Raw genomic sequence first — 19,790 nt, forward strand, 5'->3', positions numbered from 1 at the left:
GACAAATGCGTCCCTTTTTTCAATCTACTTAGGGGCAATAAGAAGTTTGAATGGGCAGGAGACTGTGAGCAAGATTTCCAGGCCTTGAAAGCCCATATGGCACAGCCTCCCATTTTATCAAAGCCAATCGAAGGAGAAACTTTGTTCATTTACCTGGCGATCACGGAAGTTGCTACGAGTGCGGTACTGGTGCGAGAGGAGGAAGGCGTACAGAAAGCGGTGTACTATGTAAGCAAGAGACTGATCGGAGCAGAATTGAGATATCCTCCCATCGAAAGGTTAGCATATTGTTTAATCCTGGCCTCAAGGAAGCTACATCCTTACTTCCAAGCCCACCCTATCACAGTTTTAACTAACCAGCCCCTTCGGCAAGTCCTCCAAAAACCATAGGCGGCTGGGCGCTTATTAAAATGGGCAGTCGAACTAGGGCAGTTCGATATAACATATTCACCACGAGCAGCAACAAAGGGAAAAGTCTTGGCTGATCTTATTGCAGAGTTCACAGAACTCCCAGACAGCGAGCAATGCGAACAGCCTAATATGCCTAAGCCTCAAGATGAAGCTCTTTCGTGGAAGTTATTCACGGATGGATCGTCTAACGAATCTCACGCAGAAGCAGGAGTGATATTGATAACGCCAGAAGGGCATCGATTTCACTGCGCCATTAGGTTCGACTTCACCGCGTCAAATAATGAAGCAGAATACGAAGCACTCCTCGCTGGGTTGAGAATGGCGAAGGACATGAGCATAAAGACGCTTGATATCTACAGTGATTCACAGCTGGTAGTGAATCAAGTTCTGAGGGAATATCAGGCACGAGGTCTGAAAATGGTGGCCTACTTAAACAAAACCAAAGACCTGCTAGCCCAGTTCACAAAGTATACCCTCCAGCAAATACCGCGGGATCAGAATTCGAATGCAGACGCCTTAGCCAAACTCGCAAGCGCGAAAGATGCTGACACTTTGAACATTGTGCCAGTAGAAAGATTGAGTGAGCCAAGCATACAAGCAATTGAAGCCAGTATGGAAATTCGAATGGAGGATACATGGATGGCACCTTACTTGGAGTATCTGACAAATGGTGTGCTACCAACAGATAGAAACAAAGCCAGAACTCTACAAAGGCAGGCTGCTCAATACATACTGGTCGATGGTGTTATGTATAGGAAAGGATATTCAATGCCACTACTCAGATGCGTTACACCAGAAAAGGATAAGGAACTAATGAAAGAGGTGCATGAAGGCTTCTGTGGGGATCACGCTGGGGGGCAGAGTTTGTCAAAAAAGATTCTAAGGCAAGGATACTTCTGGCCGACTATGAACGAAGATTCAATGGAGTTTATACGAAAATGCGATAAATGTCAAAGGTTCTCCAAAATTCCACGAGCAGCTCCAAACGAGTTGAAACAGATGCAGAGTCCGTGGCCTTTTGCAGTATGGGGTATCGACTTAATTGGATCACTGCCCACGGGAAAAGACGAAGTAAAGTACGCAGTTGTGGCAGTTGACTACTTCACCAAATGGGCCGAAGCTGAACCAGTCGCTACCACAACGACCAAGAAAGTTCTTGACTTCGTCATCAAGAACATTGTTTGCCGGTATGGTTTACCCCAAAAGATTGTTTCAGACAACGGAACCCAATTTGACAGCGACTTATTCACCGACTTCTGTGAAAGGAACGGGATCATTAAAAGCTTTTCTTCAGTTGCGCATCCCCAAGCAAACGGACAGGTCGAGGCCGTTAATAAAACTCTTAAGGACACCCTAAAGAAGAGGCTTGAAGACGCTAAAGGAGCATGGCCAGAATAGCTGCATGAAGTCCTCTGGTCGTATAGAACTTCTCACTGAACAGCGACAGGGCATACCCCATTTTCCTTAGCCTACGGATATGAGGCTATGTTACCTGTCGAGTTAGATCCCCCCTCACATCGACGCAAAACATACGACCAGGACTAGAATAGCCAACTAATGATGGAGTCCCTAGACTCAATTGACGAAATACGGGAAAAAGCCCAACTCCGAGTTGCTACGTACCAGCAAAAAGTCGCCCGGTACTTAAACTCTAAGGTAAAGGAAAGAAAATTCAACGTCGGTGACCTAGTTCTACGATGAGTTTTCTTAAATACCCGCGACCCCACTGCTGGAGTACTCGGACCAAACTGGGAGGGACCTTACCAGATTGAAGAAGTCCTTCACCCAGGCACCTACAAACTTGCACGCCTAAACGGAGATCTCGTTCCACGCTATTGGAATGGAGAATACCTGCGCAAGTATTATCAGTGAACAGTCCTTTTTAAAGGACTGGCTTGTATTAAATTTTACTTTTTACAAGTTTTGAAAAAGGGATTAGCCACGTTGTATGGCTAATCGCTTATAAGTGTAAGATCTTTTTTAAGATCACTCGTAAAGACATGTTTAATCCATTTTAATACGAGATTATAAGGGACTGTGCGCAGCCAGTCTTTCTTGCCAACCTTTGTGAATTTATTTTTGCAAGTATTTGTTCATTACGTGTGTTGTTTTGCTGTATTATAAGTATTACATTTTCTACCGAGCAGAAATGTTCGAACAGGTCGTGGTCAAGGCAAGTAACCCAGGACCTAAAGCTCCTCGATCACTTGGGGGGCATATAAGGTACATCGATAGCAAAGCATACCAAAAGGTATGTAAACACATGAACAAAATAAGTGAAAGCATGCTACGGTACTTAGAGTATTTTTCAAATTTTATATTTTGTTAAATCAAACAAAAGTACTATGCTAAGTTCGGTCATACGGACAGATGTTATAGTAAATGAAAATATTATAACATTATAATGCAGTCTTTTACACCGCAAGCATCACTGCTTGGATGTAATTGTTCAAATAAAAGGAAAGTTTGCTGCCCATGCAGCAAATTTAAAAAATATAGTCTTTACATCACGACCCATAAGTCATGTAATTAAAGAAAGAAAAAAATAAAAGTTCAAGAAGCATTAGGAGTAGGAGGGTCTTTATCAACATTTTGATTGGTCGCATCCTCAACAACTCCTTCTTCCTCTGCGCCAGCGATGCTTGGGGAAGCAGGGATCCTTGCTCTTGAATCTTCTTCGGCCAATCGAGCAGTGCAGCGGGCCAGCTCAGCATTCCTGGCATCTTCTGGAAGGTAGTCAAAGTTGGCGCCCTGGTTGTGTTTCCAGAAGTCATAAAATCATCGCAGCATCGCATTTTTGTATCTTTCCAGATCTTTGGCATTGGTAAGCTTCAGCTGCTCTATTTGACTCTCAAGAACAACCATGGCCTTGTCCTTTGCGACGTGCTCCTCTTTGAGTCTCTTGCATTCGCGATATTGGACTCGGCTGGACTCCTGGTACTCCTCCCTCTGCTTCCTCAAATCTTCCTTGGAAGCTTCGGCCTCCGCCACCTTTGCCACCGCAGCATCCTTCTGCTGGGTGACCGCCTCCAACTCCCCCACATGCCTGGCTTCTGTAGCCTAAAGCTCCTCAGGAGCTTTCGCCTGGTACCTCTCGATGGCCTTTGCCTGAGCCTGGTAGATGGTAGCTTGGGCACAGGTACGAGCAGCAGTTTCAGTCAGCAAAGCCTGTGGACAAAGGATAAATTTAGAGTCTATTGCAATGAATAAAAGACGAAAGCCAAAGAGATAAGAAATGCTTACGCTGGCCATTTCGTTTAAGGCCCTATTCAGAATTTGGTCGACCCCCATATTCTCTGCCTCAGCCATCGCATCCTTGCAGCGGTCATACCTCACGATGGTGCAAGGCGGTCCTTGGCTGCTTGCAAGGCGCGATTCGATAGTTTGGCCTCAAGAGCTTCATCCCGCTGGATTTGTTCTTTAGCGGCTGCAGGTGGAGGGTTCGTCGTAGCAGGCGGGGTTTCCTTCTCAACAGGAACCGAAGGCTGGGCAGAAGTTTGCCTAGTTGGCACGTCCTTGGAAGGATCTTCTGTTCGACCCTTCTTGGCAGGAAGTCCTTGGCTCGATTCGCCGTTATGCCTCCTAGACGTCTTTCGCCAGACCAAAGGAACTTCTGCCTCCTCCTCAGTCTGATACAAGTCGAAGACGTTGGGAGCAGCCATATCTTCGTACAAATAAACATATGCAAATGATAAGATAAAGGCATATAAAAACTCTTGATAAAACAGGAAAGAGGTCACAAAGTTTAATACCCGAGCTACAACTACTGGTCACTATACTATTGACTCTATTAGTCATACACTCACTATCTAGCACGAAGAAGTCTGGCCCTAGATTTGGAGTATACGTAAAGTTGCCCTCCTCGTCAAACAAGTGACAGGGAATTGGCAAGCTATTTAAAAGCGAAATAACAGTACCATTTTCATCGGAGGATTCACCCAAGTCCACAACAGATTCTGTTGCCTTCTGTTTCCCCTTGCCTTGGGGTGCAGAAGGCCTTTCTGCGGAAGGATTGCCCGTGGGTTCCCTGATTGTAACCGCCGTCGGCCTCCTTCGGGGAGGGGACGCTGGGGGTTGCTGCTCGGGATCCCCCTCGGCCGTGGCATCTGCTACCACAGGTCCTCTTGTTTCATGGCGAGGAGCCAGGAGGACAGATAGCCTCAGATTTTCATCAGTGACCAGGGACTTGACGCTTTTTTCTGCGTCTGTCATCCTGGCCAGTGCGATGGACCTCAACACCATGTCTGGTGTTGGGGTCGGACGTAACCATGGGCCTGAAAGACAAAGTGTACTTTAAGAAAAATGAAGGGAAGTTCGCTGATGAAAAGTATCGACCAGTAAAAACAGCACTTGCCTCCTCGAGCGAAGGCCAGGTTGTTGGTGGTCATTTCCGGAGTGAGGAAGTACTCCTTGCTGTACTGCCCCACATTGGATATGTGCGTAGTGTCACTCAGGAACATCCGGCTTGTCTCCTGGTGACAAAGATGGAAGAAGCCCATCCCATACTGTTGAGGGTTGAACTTGAGGTTGAAGAGATAATTGACCTCATGGGGAGTAGGTTCTGGCCATTTTTTAAGTTTGTACAGGATATAGAGTGCAGTCAGCATTCTATATCCATTCGGAGTAATTTGGAAAGGGGCGACACCAAAATAGTTGGCCACCCCCTGATAAAAAGGATGTAGAGGGAGGATAGCCCCCGCCTCTATATGATACCTAGACCAAGCACTGTATACACCTCCGAGAAGGTTAGCCCTTTAGTCTGCAGCAGGAATTTTGAGATTAACCCCTGTAAGGGGATACTTCCTACGGTAGTTGGCAAGCATCCGAGGAGTCACTTGGCTGGTTGGGGAGAGATACCACTCGACATCAGGAAGGTTTTGATGACGAGGGCGGGCTCTGACTTGGATATTAGGGTCAGGGGCGGCATTTTCTCGACCACTGGTCGAAGGAACCCTAGCCTGTGAATCAGGCTGGGCAGGAGAGTTTGGGCTATCTTCGGAGTCAGGTCTTTTCTTGCCTAAAGATTTAGAACGGGCCATTTGAGGAGGTGATGGACGAGGTCTAGAAGAAGATCGTGAAAATGGGATTTCGGGAACTCGGTCGGACGGTTGTTCCTCGCCTTCGAGCACCTGGGCAAGAAGATCGTCGTCGATGGGCCGTTCACCTCCCCACAAATCTGGCATTAAAGTCTGCAAACAGAAGAATGGGGAGGTGAGGATAGAGAATTTTTAAGACTTTTTAGAATAACGCTGGTCGAGTATAAAAGTTAAGCTTTTATACAGCAGCATTCTAACAAAAGCTAAAATTTTCCACGCGAACAGTTTGAGAAACAGATCAAAGGGTGAAAGCAAAAAGTTTTTCATAAAATCTTTTTCAACTCTTCTTAGGGCGGGAAAAACCTATTTTTTCGGTTGGCCTAAAAATTGAATTTTTACTTCGGTTTTACGTCCTAAAAAGTATGATCTCGACTATCAAACTAACTCGTAACTTTTTTCACCCACAAGACATTCTACTGACAAGCATCTCAACCCAGAAATAGATGAACTCAACAGTCAACATACAGAAACATGCATTACAAAAATATGAAACATAAAGATTCAAAGACTTTCCAGAAAGAAGGTCGTGGAGGTCGGTAAGAGTTTTCAAAGGTCAGGGAACCCTCGGGCTGAGTCTTGAAAACGCAGAAGGATGGTCTCCAGAAGAAAATGGAAGCTTTGGTTTTAGGGTTTCTTGAAAGAGTAATGGCGTGCGTAAAAAGAAAAGAGAACTTCGGAGATGTTATATATAAATTTTGTCTGTGGCATTAAAAGGGATTAATCATCAGCTTCCCCTTTTTTGAAGTATGGGGAAGCGGGATAGTCGTCGAATTATTACTGGGGAGGCGAAAAGTCATGATTAGACAAGAGTAGGTTGTTTTTTCCAAGAACACACGAAGGGTTCTGACAGGTATGGCGGGGTCACCGAAGGGTCGTTTCCTCAAAAGTTTATTTATTGCTCGAATAAATAAACTTGGGGGGAAAATGTTATCCAAAAAACTAGCGTAGATGACGTGGCAAGTGATTCCTGGACACGTGGCTGACACTTGGAGGAACTCTGCTAGGATATCGACCAGAAGACAAATTATAAGCAGCAGGCAACCGAAACTTACATGCGACCAGCGTGGTCGCGGGTTCCGCATGCAACATGATGTTTCTATAAAGATCTTTGTAAATCCCAAAATTGACTCCCACAATCTCCTGAGTATTCGATTATTTAGGAGATAATATCTGTAACAAATTCATGTAACCCCCCTTGAGCCTATAAATAGAGAAAGATAGCTCAAGGAAGGGACTTTTGGCTTTTGAATTATTTGAGACTAGAGAGATTCTATTTGAGATATTGTCTTGTTCTTCAGGGGTTGGTGAAACTCATTGAACCCTAGTTCTTTGATCACTCCCTTTGATTTTCAATAACAATCTAAGTGGACGTAGGTTATTACCAGATCCTGGGGCCGAACCACTATAAAATATCGTGTTCTTATTATTTTCGTCATCACGTTCTTTTCAACGCATTCATCCACGTCAAGCGTATTTTGACTCCGCGTCAGTTGCCCAAAATCAGGGTCAACGGTGTTTCTATTTTCTTTTATGGGAGACCTTACACTTCTACAGTAATAGGGTCACTTGATTGAAACATTGTTACTGAAACAATATTATAACCGAATCTAAAGAACACATATTATATATTAAATATTTTAAATCCCTAAATCACTCACATATTATTTGCTCAATTAATATGTGAGTTATTTTATGAATTCGTTTTCAACTTGTCGAGTCATAATGAGACTGAAATTATGATTATGGGGAATGGAAAATATCATAGGAATTAACAGTTAATGAAGAGAAATGTGAAGAGTGGGATAGTTTGATTTTAATGTAGATTTGCATATGAAAATTTGGCTAAAAAATTCAATTTAATTTCTAACTGTCGAAGAATTTTATGTTTCACAGGTCCGAAACAGACATTATCGAAGAGAATGATTGGGATTGGTTTGGCTTACGTTTTTGTGAAGAATATAAGGAAGAAGAAGGTGGGGGAGATGACATGGGGGATACAGTTGATGAAGGTGGTGGAGATGCCATGGGGAATACAGTTGATGAAGGTGGGACATCAAGTCCGGAAAAGACGGAAATGGCAACTCACGAAATAAAGGATACCAACCAATTTTGTAAGTATGATTTATACGAAAACCCATTGTTGTTGAGTAGAGATGGCATGGTTGGCCATGTTTTTCAATCACTGGACATGGTTGAAGAATTCATTCATGAATATGCAAGATTCATTGGGTTCAGCCTGCGTAAAAGTATCATGCGAAAAAATACTACAGGTGATGTACGTCAACGTCAGTGGGTATGCTCCCGCGAGGGCTGGCAGTCTGAAATGCATGTGGGAAGGCTTGATAGAACTAGGGAGCCTAAGCCAATTAGTCGAGTGGGATGCAAGGTTTGCTTTCGATTGAACTTGGTGAAGGGTAGTAGGAATTGGATATGCAAAGAATTCATCCCAATTCTTTCTCACAACGTTGTAGCAGACAACCATAAACAATTCCTTCGGTCCAATCGGGTAATCTCAGAAGGAACCTTGACGACTGCACAAATAATGAAGGAGTCGGGCATAAGAACTTGCCACATCATGTCGTACATGGCAAAGCAAATGGGTGGTTATGAGAATATTCAATTCACATCAAAAGAACTTTACAATCGAATATCCCATGCTTCAAAAGTTGAGTTTATCGGTTCCAATGCAAGGCGGGCAATCGGATATTTGGAGCATAAAGCTGATGAGGACCCTGGTTTTTTTGGACAGTTTTCGTACAATGAGGATAATTGTCTTCTTAATTTATTTTGGGCAGATGGGAGATGTAGATCAGACTATGAAACATATGGCCATGCAGTAGCTTTTGATTCGACGTACAAGACTAATAGTTATGGGAAGTCGCTGCTGATATGGATAGGAATTAATAACCACTGTAGAATGTGCATTTTGGGCTTTACCGTTATTGACAATGAGTCTAGCAGCAGCTACAAGTGGGCGACAAGGGCTTTCCTGGAATGCATGGGAGGTGTTCTACCCAAAATAGTAGTGACAGATGGAGACGAAGCTATTGCTATCACGCTAGAGGAGTTGATGCCTGATGTACCCCACCGATTATGTTATTGGCATTTACACAACAAAGCTGTTTTAAAAGTGAAAGATCCATCTTTTGCGAGCAGGTTTACCAAATTGGTATTCCGGTACTACACAAAGGACGAGTTTGAAGATAAATGGTGCCACTTAGTGAAAGATTTTGGGATACAAGGCACTGAATATGCTGCAAAACTTTATGCAGACAAGGAGAAGTGGGCTAAAACATTTTTGAGAGGGAATTTCTTCTGTGGAATGACAACTACTCAATGAAGTGAAGGTATTAATGCAGTGTTGAAGAAAAAAGTGAATCAAAAGTTGAAGTTGTACGAGTTTGTGAGGGCGGTCAACATGGCCTTATCTTTAATTAGACAGCGTGAAGCAAAGGATGAGTACATTACACTTCACACTAGTCCCCAGCTCGGGAAGACAAATTTGCCACAGATAAAGGATGAATTAGAAAATCTTTACACACAGAACATGTTCTACAAGGTACGACACCAGATGTTGAAAGAAGGTAGGTACATGATGAAAACCCTAGTGGAAGAAGAGGATGCAGTAATTTTGAAGCTTCACAAGTATGCTGCTGAACAAGTGAAGAGGCATGTATATGTAACACCGGAGCGTGATCTCTTTGTTTGTGAATGCCAATATTTTTTTTCATATGGGATACCATGTCAGCATATATTTGCTTCAATAAAATGCCTACACATTACTTCAATGCCTCAAGCACTAATACTATCTCGGTGGATGGTTGAGACTAAACAGACTCACAATTTTCTAGTTGGAAATATGGACGCTACCTTAGACAAACGAGAGGTGGAGAGGGCAAGATTTGGTGCAATTAGTAGCCAGTTGGGTGAACTTGCCTATCTTGGATCGAGGAATCAGTCGACATACCATATTGCAAAATGTGAGATTGAAAGATTATGCGGTAAGCTTAAAGCAATTGTGGAGATTGGAGACAAGGAGATTTGCTATAACCTACCTCTACACAGGGAGTTTCAATTCCCAGTGTTGGATCCATACTTCACAAAAAGTAAGGGTACAGCAAAGGTACCTGGCTCGAAAAAAGGTACTCGCCGCAAGTGTAGTATCTGCCAGAAAAGTGGACACAACAAGTTGACTTGCCCGATAAAATGGAAGAAGGATCACCCGATTGGAGAGTCAGATGAATATGAAGATGCAGAAGAAGATGACCAATGCTATGGAATGGGATTGAATGATGAATGGGGCAGGCCAAAGCTCAATGGACTACACACAACATGAGAATGGGACAGAACATGATGTTGTTAAGGATTTAGGCAATGAACTACAGAATGATAAAGTGAATAAAGTGGGAACACAAGTTGAGGAGGGAAATAATTGGTGGCAAAGTCCTTTCTGATTTCGTTGGTGGTGATCAACCCAAGTAGTTGTGCCCGAAATTTGTTTTTTAAAATTGAATTGGATATACGATATTTTGTCTGGAGCTTTATTAAGTACTCTTCTATCTCATTTGGTTGCCAATTAAGTTATGAAACCCAGCAAAGTTTAATGACCCAACTAGTTCATTTTTCTAATGTTGTCTTGGATTGTTATCATGTACGAGGGAATGCTTGTAATTGCACTTACTAAATCAGGAGTAATGCCATTAATTTATAAATTTAAATTTACGAAAAAATGGTCATTAGTGTATAAAAGCTTTGGTTGAATATCATTACATCAGATTCATTAATTGGGCGTGCCTGTGACCTATGGAGTGGCATGAGTCTTTGTTTGTGGTCATTGTTAATGGGTTCCATCCATACTTGTTATATATACATGGTTGTTTGAATGTTCTATATGATGTAAGATACAAGTTTCAGATGAATAAATCGTTATGGTACTTTCTACATCGGTTTGTCAGGTCACAACACATGTTATATCTGAAAATGAGTTATATATATATATATCTTGTACAATGAAAACAATATTCTCTGTTAGTTATGGAAAGGCTCAATAATTATAATTTTCATATGCTATGTCTTAGCACAATCTATAAAATTGGTTTGCTCCTATTTGGTACCTTTAATGGTAGGTAGTACAAGTATAGTTTCCACCAACATAATAAAAAATATACATTATTTTGAAGACGTTACCTTCATATAGTTGCAGGTGTTATAAGGCAACTACAACTAGTAATTAAAGTGGGACATCATATACCATGATTTTCATAACAACTAACAACCACCACTGCTATGCTATACCATGATTCTTGTCTTCAGCTTATTTTGAAATAAGAGAGGGTGGTGTTTATAAATGTTTATTCTTAATTAAAGTGGGACAAATATATGAAGCTCTATAATAGAACATGCTTAATATACCATGTTAGTTTTTTTAATATATTTTATTTGTCTTCAATATATGAATGTAGGGGCTGATTCATCATTGTTCATTTTAATAATATATCACACTTATCTACACAGAATTCATCACCCCACACAATAAACACCCTGTCATTCACATATAGAGAGGGGCAACAAGATCAAATTTAAAGTATATGACAATACAAAAATTAGCTCAAAAGGATATGCGGAGCTCCTATGACAATAGACCCACAACCCATTAAACATATTTTTCATGACACACCTCACTCACAATTACTAATCATCAAACATATTTCCCTACACATCGAGCAGAATTTGTCTTTGTCCTCACTGAAGCCATTACATGATCCCTAACTTTGTTGTGTATAGATGTCACTAAACCAACAGCGACACGAGCCCTCTCATCATCCGAGTTATACTTTAACAAAAATTGTGATTTGTGAAAGAAATAAAAAAAAAAATTCAATTACTTAATATAAACATTATTCAACTACTAAGAAATCCGATAGTTTTAAAAATTAATACAGTACAACATAAAAACTTACACCCTTCGGTTTGAAGTCAGAAGGGTTGCATTGTGCCATCCAATTTATCACATGAATACCATAGTCATATCCATTTGATTGTTGGGCAACTTCATTATTAGTGAAAGCCTTGAAACATGTGAATGAATTCACAGGTCCCTTCCACCGTGATAACTCATCTCGGAGAACTAAATCAAGCTGCTGCAACTACAGTGTGGACAAAACAAGATAACATCAACTGTAATGATAGTCAAATACTACACCTTTAGTTTCGAAATAGAAAACCTTATCTAGTTAATTAACAACCCACCTCAGTTTTACTCCCAACAATAAAAAAGGTTAAAACAACCCCAAAAAATTTAAAAATTCACCACCACTGGAACAAGAGATTGTGATAATGATTCTTTGCGCCCTAGCAGCAACGAATCACATATTTCGACAACCCCATTACCTACATGAACTATAAAGAGAACCCAGTGTTGCATTTCCTCGTTGTGAACTGGAATCTTAATCTGCAAAATAATAAAATATTCAACTAATAAAAAAAACCCAAAAATACAAAAAAGACCACACATAAATAAAAATATACCTTCCCACATAAATTTAAATCTCCAATAAATAGTTACGAGCTGAATCAGATCGACCACTTTGAGGAAACAAGTTCTGAATACTAATTCCAGTACACTGTCACTCAAAAATATTCACAATTAATTCGATATCTCTTATATTGAGTTGAACTTTGCTACAGGAACAGTACTCACCGTCATTCTAGTATTCAAATACCATGAAGAACGACTCTCTGTTGAAACTTGATGCTCCCTACGTGTGTTCATCTCACATACTACATTCAACACCTACGATCAAAACAAGAAAAAAACATTGGAAACCTACCCTTACTGTCCATGAATATTAGTTTAGATGGGGAAATATAAATAAAGTGAATAATTCTAACTAAACAGTCCAACATTATCAATCTATACCTCTCCATTAATAAAAACACCAGGACACAATGTTTGAACCAAACCACGCGTGAGATGATTAAACCCCGTGTCTACCAGTGTCTCACTGTGCCACAATTATAAAACAAATTTATAATAATATTGGGAATGCAAAGAAAATTTTTATTGTTAATTAATGGAAAAAATATACTTACTCCAGATTCAAACTATCATCAAATATGTATTCTATTAATTTTCCTATATCATCGTCCATTATGGGCGTGCGGATTTTAAAGGGCTCTATTCTTTGGCTCTGCCCAATTGTAACATTAGAAACATAAACTCTACGTGGAGTTGTCTGTGATTTAGTCTTCACCTGATTAAATAAACTAGTAAATTATAAAACAAGGTACAATAACAAATAAATGTAAAACGTACTCAATTACACATTTACCGTTTTTTTCCTCCAATCAACAGGCCCACCAATGCTACTAGACACCGACTGGCTTCCTACTTTTACATCCGACAACTTTGAACATTTTTTATTAATCAGACAAACTCTAGGCTTCTACAATCTCAAAATTAACAACCAATTAGGTTCAACAAGTAAATTAAAAAAGACAAAAATACCAAAAAAAAATAATAATCAACTTTTAACCTACCAAAAGATACCATTACTTACTTTCATCGACATCTCACGCTGCAATAATGTTTCTCCAAATTGGGATGAAATCCTGAAAACAGTATCATCAAAGTTCTCGAAGTTTCCCCCCAAACATTTATCCTCTCCATTACCAACACCTGTCTTCCTTTTGCATTCTATATTAGTTGAGCTATCATCTAACCCCTGAATATCTCCTACAGACTTCTTTAACTCACCGTTACTTAAATCTTCCACTTTGCTACCAATCCCGCTACATTTAACGACACCATCTTTGTGTCTATCAAAATCATTTGCTTTGTCTTTACCTAAAGGATTTACAAAAGCAACATCTTCCTTCCTCCCAATTAATTTTTCAACCATTTTACGCTCAAAAATTTTTGCCTCACTATGTTTATGTTTCCCATGTTCAGTTATTGCACGTAATTCATCTTTAATTACTCTCAAATCATCTTTCAACCCATAATAATCATTACGCAGCCTTTGTATTGATTCCATTATAGAATTCAGAAATAAAACTTCCATCCTAAATCACCAAATCAACAGTAACATAAAATGGGGAAATATATTAACAATCATACAATAATCATTTTAATACAAATTTCATTCCTTCAATACTATAATTTGGGTTTGTATATTGCACATTCCAAGCATAAAAGTGTCGTCTATGTTACTAAAAAACCCATAGCAAAAAAAAGGGTTAGCGATATAGTAAAATTAAAGTCTCGTACAATAATATACCCAAATCAATAGGTTAAAATAGTAAGAGTTCATCCTTTTCACCAGCGTGTTACAACTCACATACAATTTATACTCATGCGGATTCAGAGACTTTGAAGAAAGTAAAAGATAAGTTAAAGGCAAGAAAATAATAATAGATTTTAACTTACCCATGTGTCGATGAGAGCTTCAGAACAACCAGAGAAATGGGAGAGAGACGGAGAGAAAAAGATACGGCTGTTTCGGAGAGAAAGTTATCTCATAGCCCTTGGGAAGAAAATGAGGCTTTCAAAAGGGCTTTTATCTCATAGCCATTGATAAGAAGATATCAAAAGCTTGGAGAGAATCAATGGGGAGAAATAGAGAGATAAAGCTTGTAGTGACCCATGGAGAAAGAGAAAGAGAATAGTTCTCTGAGCTGTAAGTTTTTAATGTGTCCAGACTTGTGAGGGAAAGAGAGAGAGAGAGAATAGTTCTGAGAGAAAGAGAAAGAGTTTTGAAAGATCACAGCCCTCCATCTGATCAAATGGTGCAAAAAAAAGGTCTCCACAGGTGCATACGTTTTAAGAGCTGCACAGGAGAAATTGCCTATATATATATGCCCACCATGCAGATTTAGGCCGCAGTCAAACAATTTATTATTTTAATCTAGTTTTTAATATATAAAATCATAGGTTACATATTAGTCAATTATTTTTATTTGTTAATGTAATATGAATTATGTGTATAAGAGTTACAGATGTATGTAGATGTGTCAAAATGGGGACAAACATGGTACATTTATACTAACAAAACAAATATACTATATATAATGTCTTATTAATAAATATATATATTTAGGACAATTCTCCTATAGGGGCTTCACTTTAAGCCCTATCGGTAGGGCTTTCACTGTTTCTCGACCCCTGAACAGTTTTCGGCGCGGTTTTTTTTTATGACCATGTATATTATTATAGCTATTTAGAGCATCCTGCAAATTTTCAGAAAATTCCGAATAGTTTACAGTACCGAAAACTAGGTTCAAACATGTTGCTTTCCACGTGTATAAAAAAAAATTAGTCACGCGTGCAACAATATGTTTGAACCTAGTTTTCGGTACTGTAAACTATTCGGAATTTTCTGAAAATTTACAGAATGCCCTAAATAGCTACAATATACACGGTCATAAAAAAAATTCGCGCTGAAAACTTCTCACGAGTCGAGAACACTGAGAGCCCCACCGGTAAAGCTTAAAGTGAAGACCCTATAGGAGAATTCCTCTATATATTTAAACAAAAAAAAAACAATTTAATTATTATTATATAAGTAAAAAAAATACCTTTATTAGAGTCGAGGCTATTATAGTAAAAATACAATAAGTCTCTCTTATGTTCAACTTTCAACTATTTCAGCACGTGTTAGTTAAGTAGCTAATCATTACACACGTTTGAATAATAATGCAAATAATTAACAAGTTAAAAGAAGTAGACAACACAAAACAAATATTTAAATATCAACTTATTAGTTGAGACCAAAACGAAAATCCAAAATTAAAACCGTTAGATTTAAAATAATAATAATAATAAGGTTGAGAATGGATCCAATTGATCCAATTGTACACTACTTGGTCTTTCTTCATTTTTTTCTTTGTTGATTTCCCAAAATTAAACCATCTATTATCTCCTATTATTTGGTCTTTCTTCTTTGCAGATTCCCCAAAATTCAACAATTTATTTTCTATTATTAGTATAATATTATAATTTTTTTTTACAGGGAGAGCAAAATATTTGTGAACTATTCTCCATCTTATCAATAAGCAATAATTTTAATGAGTTGTACTCAATACAAAAAAAAAAAAAAAAACCATAAGAATTCCATTCATGGTATTGGTTCACTAATAACTTAAAATTAAGAAAACAAATGATAATAAAGCCCCTTAATAAATTAAAACTAATAATATTTGCCCTCCAAATAATATTTTCTGGCTATGTCGCTGAGAATTAGTTATTCTATTATAATGCACAAATCAATAAAATTCTTGCACAAAGAAGTTATATTTTCCAAAATTATACCTAACGATGAGTGTTACAACTTTCTTGTTTATAATATTACAAACTCGAAGACGCCCATCTTCATAATAAGCGAGTGATATATGCTTGCATATCAGCAAACCCTAACACACCGCCAAAGTTTCTGCTACATGAGATTCAAGAGTCAAGCTGAGAATGATAATAAATTTCTGCGCGCATGGTGTCATTTTAACCAAATGCAAATAAGACAACACAATTTTTTTTGTCAATGTTTGGTCACAATAAACATATATATTTTAGTAACTATAACTCAATTTGTAAAGAGTTGATCCGAAGTTTATATCCCCTACTTAAAATGACTATGTCCACTTTTTTTTAGCAATTTGGGACAACATTAATGAATTTTACAGAAATTGTTTATAGTATTATTTCGAATCCCTTTGACTTATTAAGAAAATCTACACAATATATAATAAGCGATTATAAAATATTGAGGAAAACTACTTAATTTATTACTTATGAGAGAGATAAATATATATATATATTATTTATAGTTCAATCACTTTTAGTTAGACAAGAAAATCTCTGTAGTACATCATATATATATATATATATATTGATAGAATAAAAGATTACTATTTGGAAGTAGTCAATGAACGAACAACTTCACGTAATAATCAGCTAATTTGGATTTATTTACAAATTCTAAATTAATTAATTTGATGAATTTTCGTGGAAAGATTTTTAAGGTAACAGGTCAGCTATAATTCAAGAGATCTACAGTGTAATCCTGACTTCATGTTGTTATGTCTTCGATTTTATTTTTATTTTTTTCACTATTTTTTAAGGAATAAGGAATGATGCACATACATCATTGACGATCCAAAAATAAACAAAACTAATAATTGAAATAATATATAATTAGCAATTACTCAAAAGAAGTAACAAATAATTAATTCTTGGGGGAACAAGCCAACTTAAATAACGATTAATAGACGTAAAGGTGATTTTGAAATGTTATCAAAAAAAAAATTGGCTTATATTCTTTTCATCATGTTTTAGTAATTAAGACTGTTGGGCCCAAAATGTTCGGCCCGGAAATACTTGCCTCATTTATCAGATATTCAAAGCGGAGCGTTTAGACAAAGGGATATTCCGAAGGCAGAAGCTGTAGGTCAGAGGCTGTCCGCGCCTCTGACCTTTGAGCGAGACATTTTAAAAGTTGGTATTTTTGGAGGGAAATTCAGTTATTCTCCTCCCTCCTTTTCAGGACCTAACTGAACCAACTAACTGTTGGGTATACTATATCCTATAAATATGAGATTTTAAGAAGAAAAAAGGGATCGAATTGGTAACTGACTTAGGCATCGGAGTGTCTTTCTTGCAGGAAATCCCGACGAGTCCGAGACAGGTTTCATCACCGGAAAAGAAGCAAGACGTCAAAACATTGTCGGATCTTTACTTCCGTTTACAGAAAGACAAATTGTTGCCCCAACAATTGGCGCCGTCTGTGGGAATCGATAAACGTTTCGGCCTTAGCCACGTCGTCGAACCAAGAAATCAAGATCCACTGCAAATTCAGAAGTCATGCCACCCAAAGGCAACGGAGTTTCGGGCCCGGTTGTACAGAACGTCCCTCCGGCAGACATGAGCGACCAGATCGAGAGAATGTGTCGTCTACTGGAAGCAAGCCAGCAGCGGTCCGACGAGGCAATCAAGACATTAACCGAAGCCCAAGCCAAGCTCGAAGCAGAGATTGCTAAGCTCCGCAGGTCCACTGACACAACTCGCAACACCCAAGCCCGTGAGAATCTTGATTCCGACAGATCTGACGTTCTAGTCGACCGTGTCAATTCCCCACCTCACAACATGAACCCAGGTAACGGGCAGTCCCAAGCCATCCCCCCATCCTCTGGGACCGACGGGCAACAAGCCCCAACCTCTGGCGCCCATGGGCGGGCCGAGGCAGAACACACTGGACCCGCTCAGCCAACAACAGACGTCCGGCCTCAACGCACCATACCTCATGTCGCACACGATTCTCCCTCAGAAGGTTGTGTTCCCTCGATCTGTTTCTTGGACAGTTGGAAACAGGACATGATGAGGGAAATGATGCAGAAGTTCACAGATGGACGATCCGCCTACGCCACCGAACATCTGGATCTTGTATCAAGAACCACTGAAAAATCGCCTTTTTCGGAATGGATTCTGAATGAGCCAAAACCTCGGGACTTCGCCATCCCTTCCCTGCCTGCGTTCAACGGAAAGGGAGACCCATTAAACCACCTATTTCAATTTCAACAGAAGATGGCGTTAGAAGCTAATAACGAAGCCATACAATGCAAAGTCTTTTCCACGACTTTCTCCGGGCCGGCTCTACTATGGTTCCGACAATTAAAAGCCGGATCACTCAACAGCTTTAGTGATCTCCGACGATCCTTCTTACAGCAATACAGCGCGAACCGAGAGGCTCCCAGAACAATGGCCGATCTCTATCGAATCGAACAAGGGGAGAATGAACACCCAAAGGCATACTTACAGCGTTTCATTGACCTCGTGCATCAAATCCACGACGTCGACCCACTCACCGCAGCAAATCTCTTCGTCAAGAGCTTGCAAGTGGGGTCACTCTTGCATGAGAATCTCACTATGACACCACCATATGATATGGCAGACGTGCAGACCCGAGCCGAGGGCGTCTTCAGAGTATTAGAATTTCGAGAGCGCGCGCAGAAGAAGACTGCACTTATCTCTGCTCCCCCAGCGAATAACCCTCCACCACCTGTCAGGGATGACAAGAGGAAGCGGAACCAAACGGATCATACGAAGGAAGGCAAAAGGCCTAGGCAAGATCGTCAGCCATCGCGGTACCCATCCTTCGAATACACCGTCCCGCAAGAAGTCATTTATGAAGAGAATAAAGATAGGCCTATCTGGCGAGAGCCCTACAAAATTAACACTCCATCTGACAGAAGGGATAAAAGCAAATACTGTCTCTTCCACAAAGATCACGGTCATACGATCGCTGAATGCCACAATCTGAACAATCAGATCCAAGCCCTCATGAGGAGTGGGCGGCTTACCCAATACATCAAGGAGACAGACAGACCAGGCGCCTCGCGGCAGAACACAGCTTCTGCCCCCACTCCGCAGGCGTCAGACCCCGTACACACAGCCTCTGACAGCACCCTGGAGCCTCTTAAACAAGTCCCTATGATCCACGGAATTGTAGAATCCACCGATAATCAAGACCATGCAATTAAAATCCATAAAAGGATGGAAGAACGAGTGAAGCGGTACAAATCATTAGGCCACGTGGTCAATCTCGTCACTTCAGAAGAAAGAAGCTACACAGCCTCTGCTATTACCTTCACTAACGAAGACCTGAAGGGCGTCCACCTGCCTCATGACGATCCACTCGTCATTTCCTTACAAGTTGACCACTGCCAGCTGGGCAGAGTTCTGATCGATGGGGGCAGTGGGGTCGACATCCTCTTCTGGGAAGCCTACCAGAAAATGGGACTAGAGGAGAATCAGATCCGACCCTCCACCATGCCCGTTTTGGGTTTCAACAGCCAGAGAGTCTATCCAAAGGGCGTCGTTCGGTTAACTGTGGTAGCTGCAGAACGCACCTTGCCAGTAGACTTCCTTATTATAGACTCCGCCACGAGCTACAACGCCATCATGGGGAGGGGTTGGATCCACCGAATGCGGGGGGTAGTCTCCACGCTACATCAGGTGATGCGATGCCAATCGCTCAATGGCCGATACACCGTCGATATCAAAGGCTGCCAGAAGCAAGCCAAAAAGTGCTTCCTTACCTTAAAAGAAATAAGTAGCTCTGCCTCTGCCTCCCATGAGGACTCTCCTGACAAATAGCAATTACAGCAGTACCTACCCGCGTGCCTAAAAGGAATCAATCTAGCAGAAGACCAAGAAAAGCCCCAAGTTACGCTAGATACCTTAGAACAAGTGGTTCTGGATGACGCCGACCCTTCAAAAGCAGTCCTGGTCAG

The 19,790-nt window shown here is 40.2% G+C and overlaps 2 protein-coding genes across 2 annotated transcripts; both read left to right on the forward strand.

Annotated features, from left to right (window-relative positions):
* Positions 1-7,389: 7,389 nt before the first annotated feature.
* Positions 7,390-8,847, forward strand: LOC133804704 (protein FAR1-RELATED SEQUENCE 5-like). The gene has a single exon (XM_062242848.1). The coding sequence runs from the start codon at positions 7,390-7,392 to the stop codon at positions 8,845-8,847; it is 1,458 nt and encodes a 485-aa protein (XP_062098832.1).
* An 8,514-nt stretch (positions 8,848-17,361) lies between these two features.
* Positions 17,362-19,653, forward strand: LOC133804710 (uncharacterized). The gene has a single exon (XM_062242853.1). The coding sequence runs from the start codon at positions 17,362-17,364 to the stop codon at positions 19,651-19,653; it is 2,292 nt and encodes a 763-aa protein (XP_062098837.1).
* The last annotated feature ends 137 nt before the right edge of the window (positions 19,654-19,790 follow it).

The sequence above is a fragment of the Humulus lupulus genome, chromosome X (genome assembly GCF_963169125.1).
Source record: "Humulus lupulus chromosome X, drHumLupu1.1, whole genome shotgun sequence".
NCBI classification, from domain to species: Eukaryota; Viridiplantae; Streptophyta; class Magnoliopsida; order Rosales; family Cannabaceae; genus Humulus; species Humulus lupulus.

Bases quoted from the DNA above. Each gene is read 5' to 3' on its own strand.
- LOC133804704 (XM_062242848.1), top strand. From the start codon at position 7,390: ATGTTTCACAGGTCCGAAACAGACATTATCGAAGAGAATGATTGGGAT.
- LOC133804710 (XM_062242853.1), top strand. From the start codon at position 17,362: ATGCCACCCAAAGGCAACGGAGTTTCGGGCCCGGTTGTACAGAACGTC.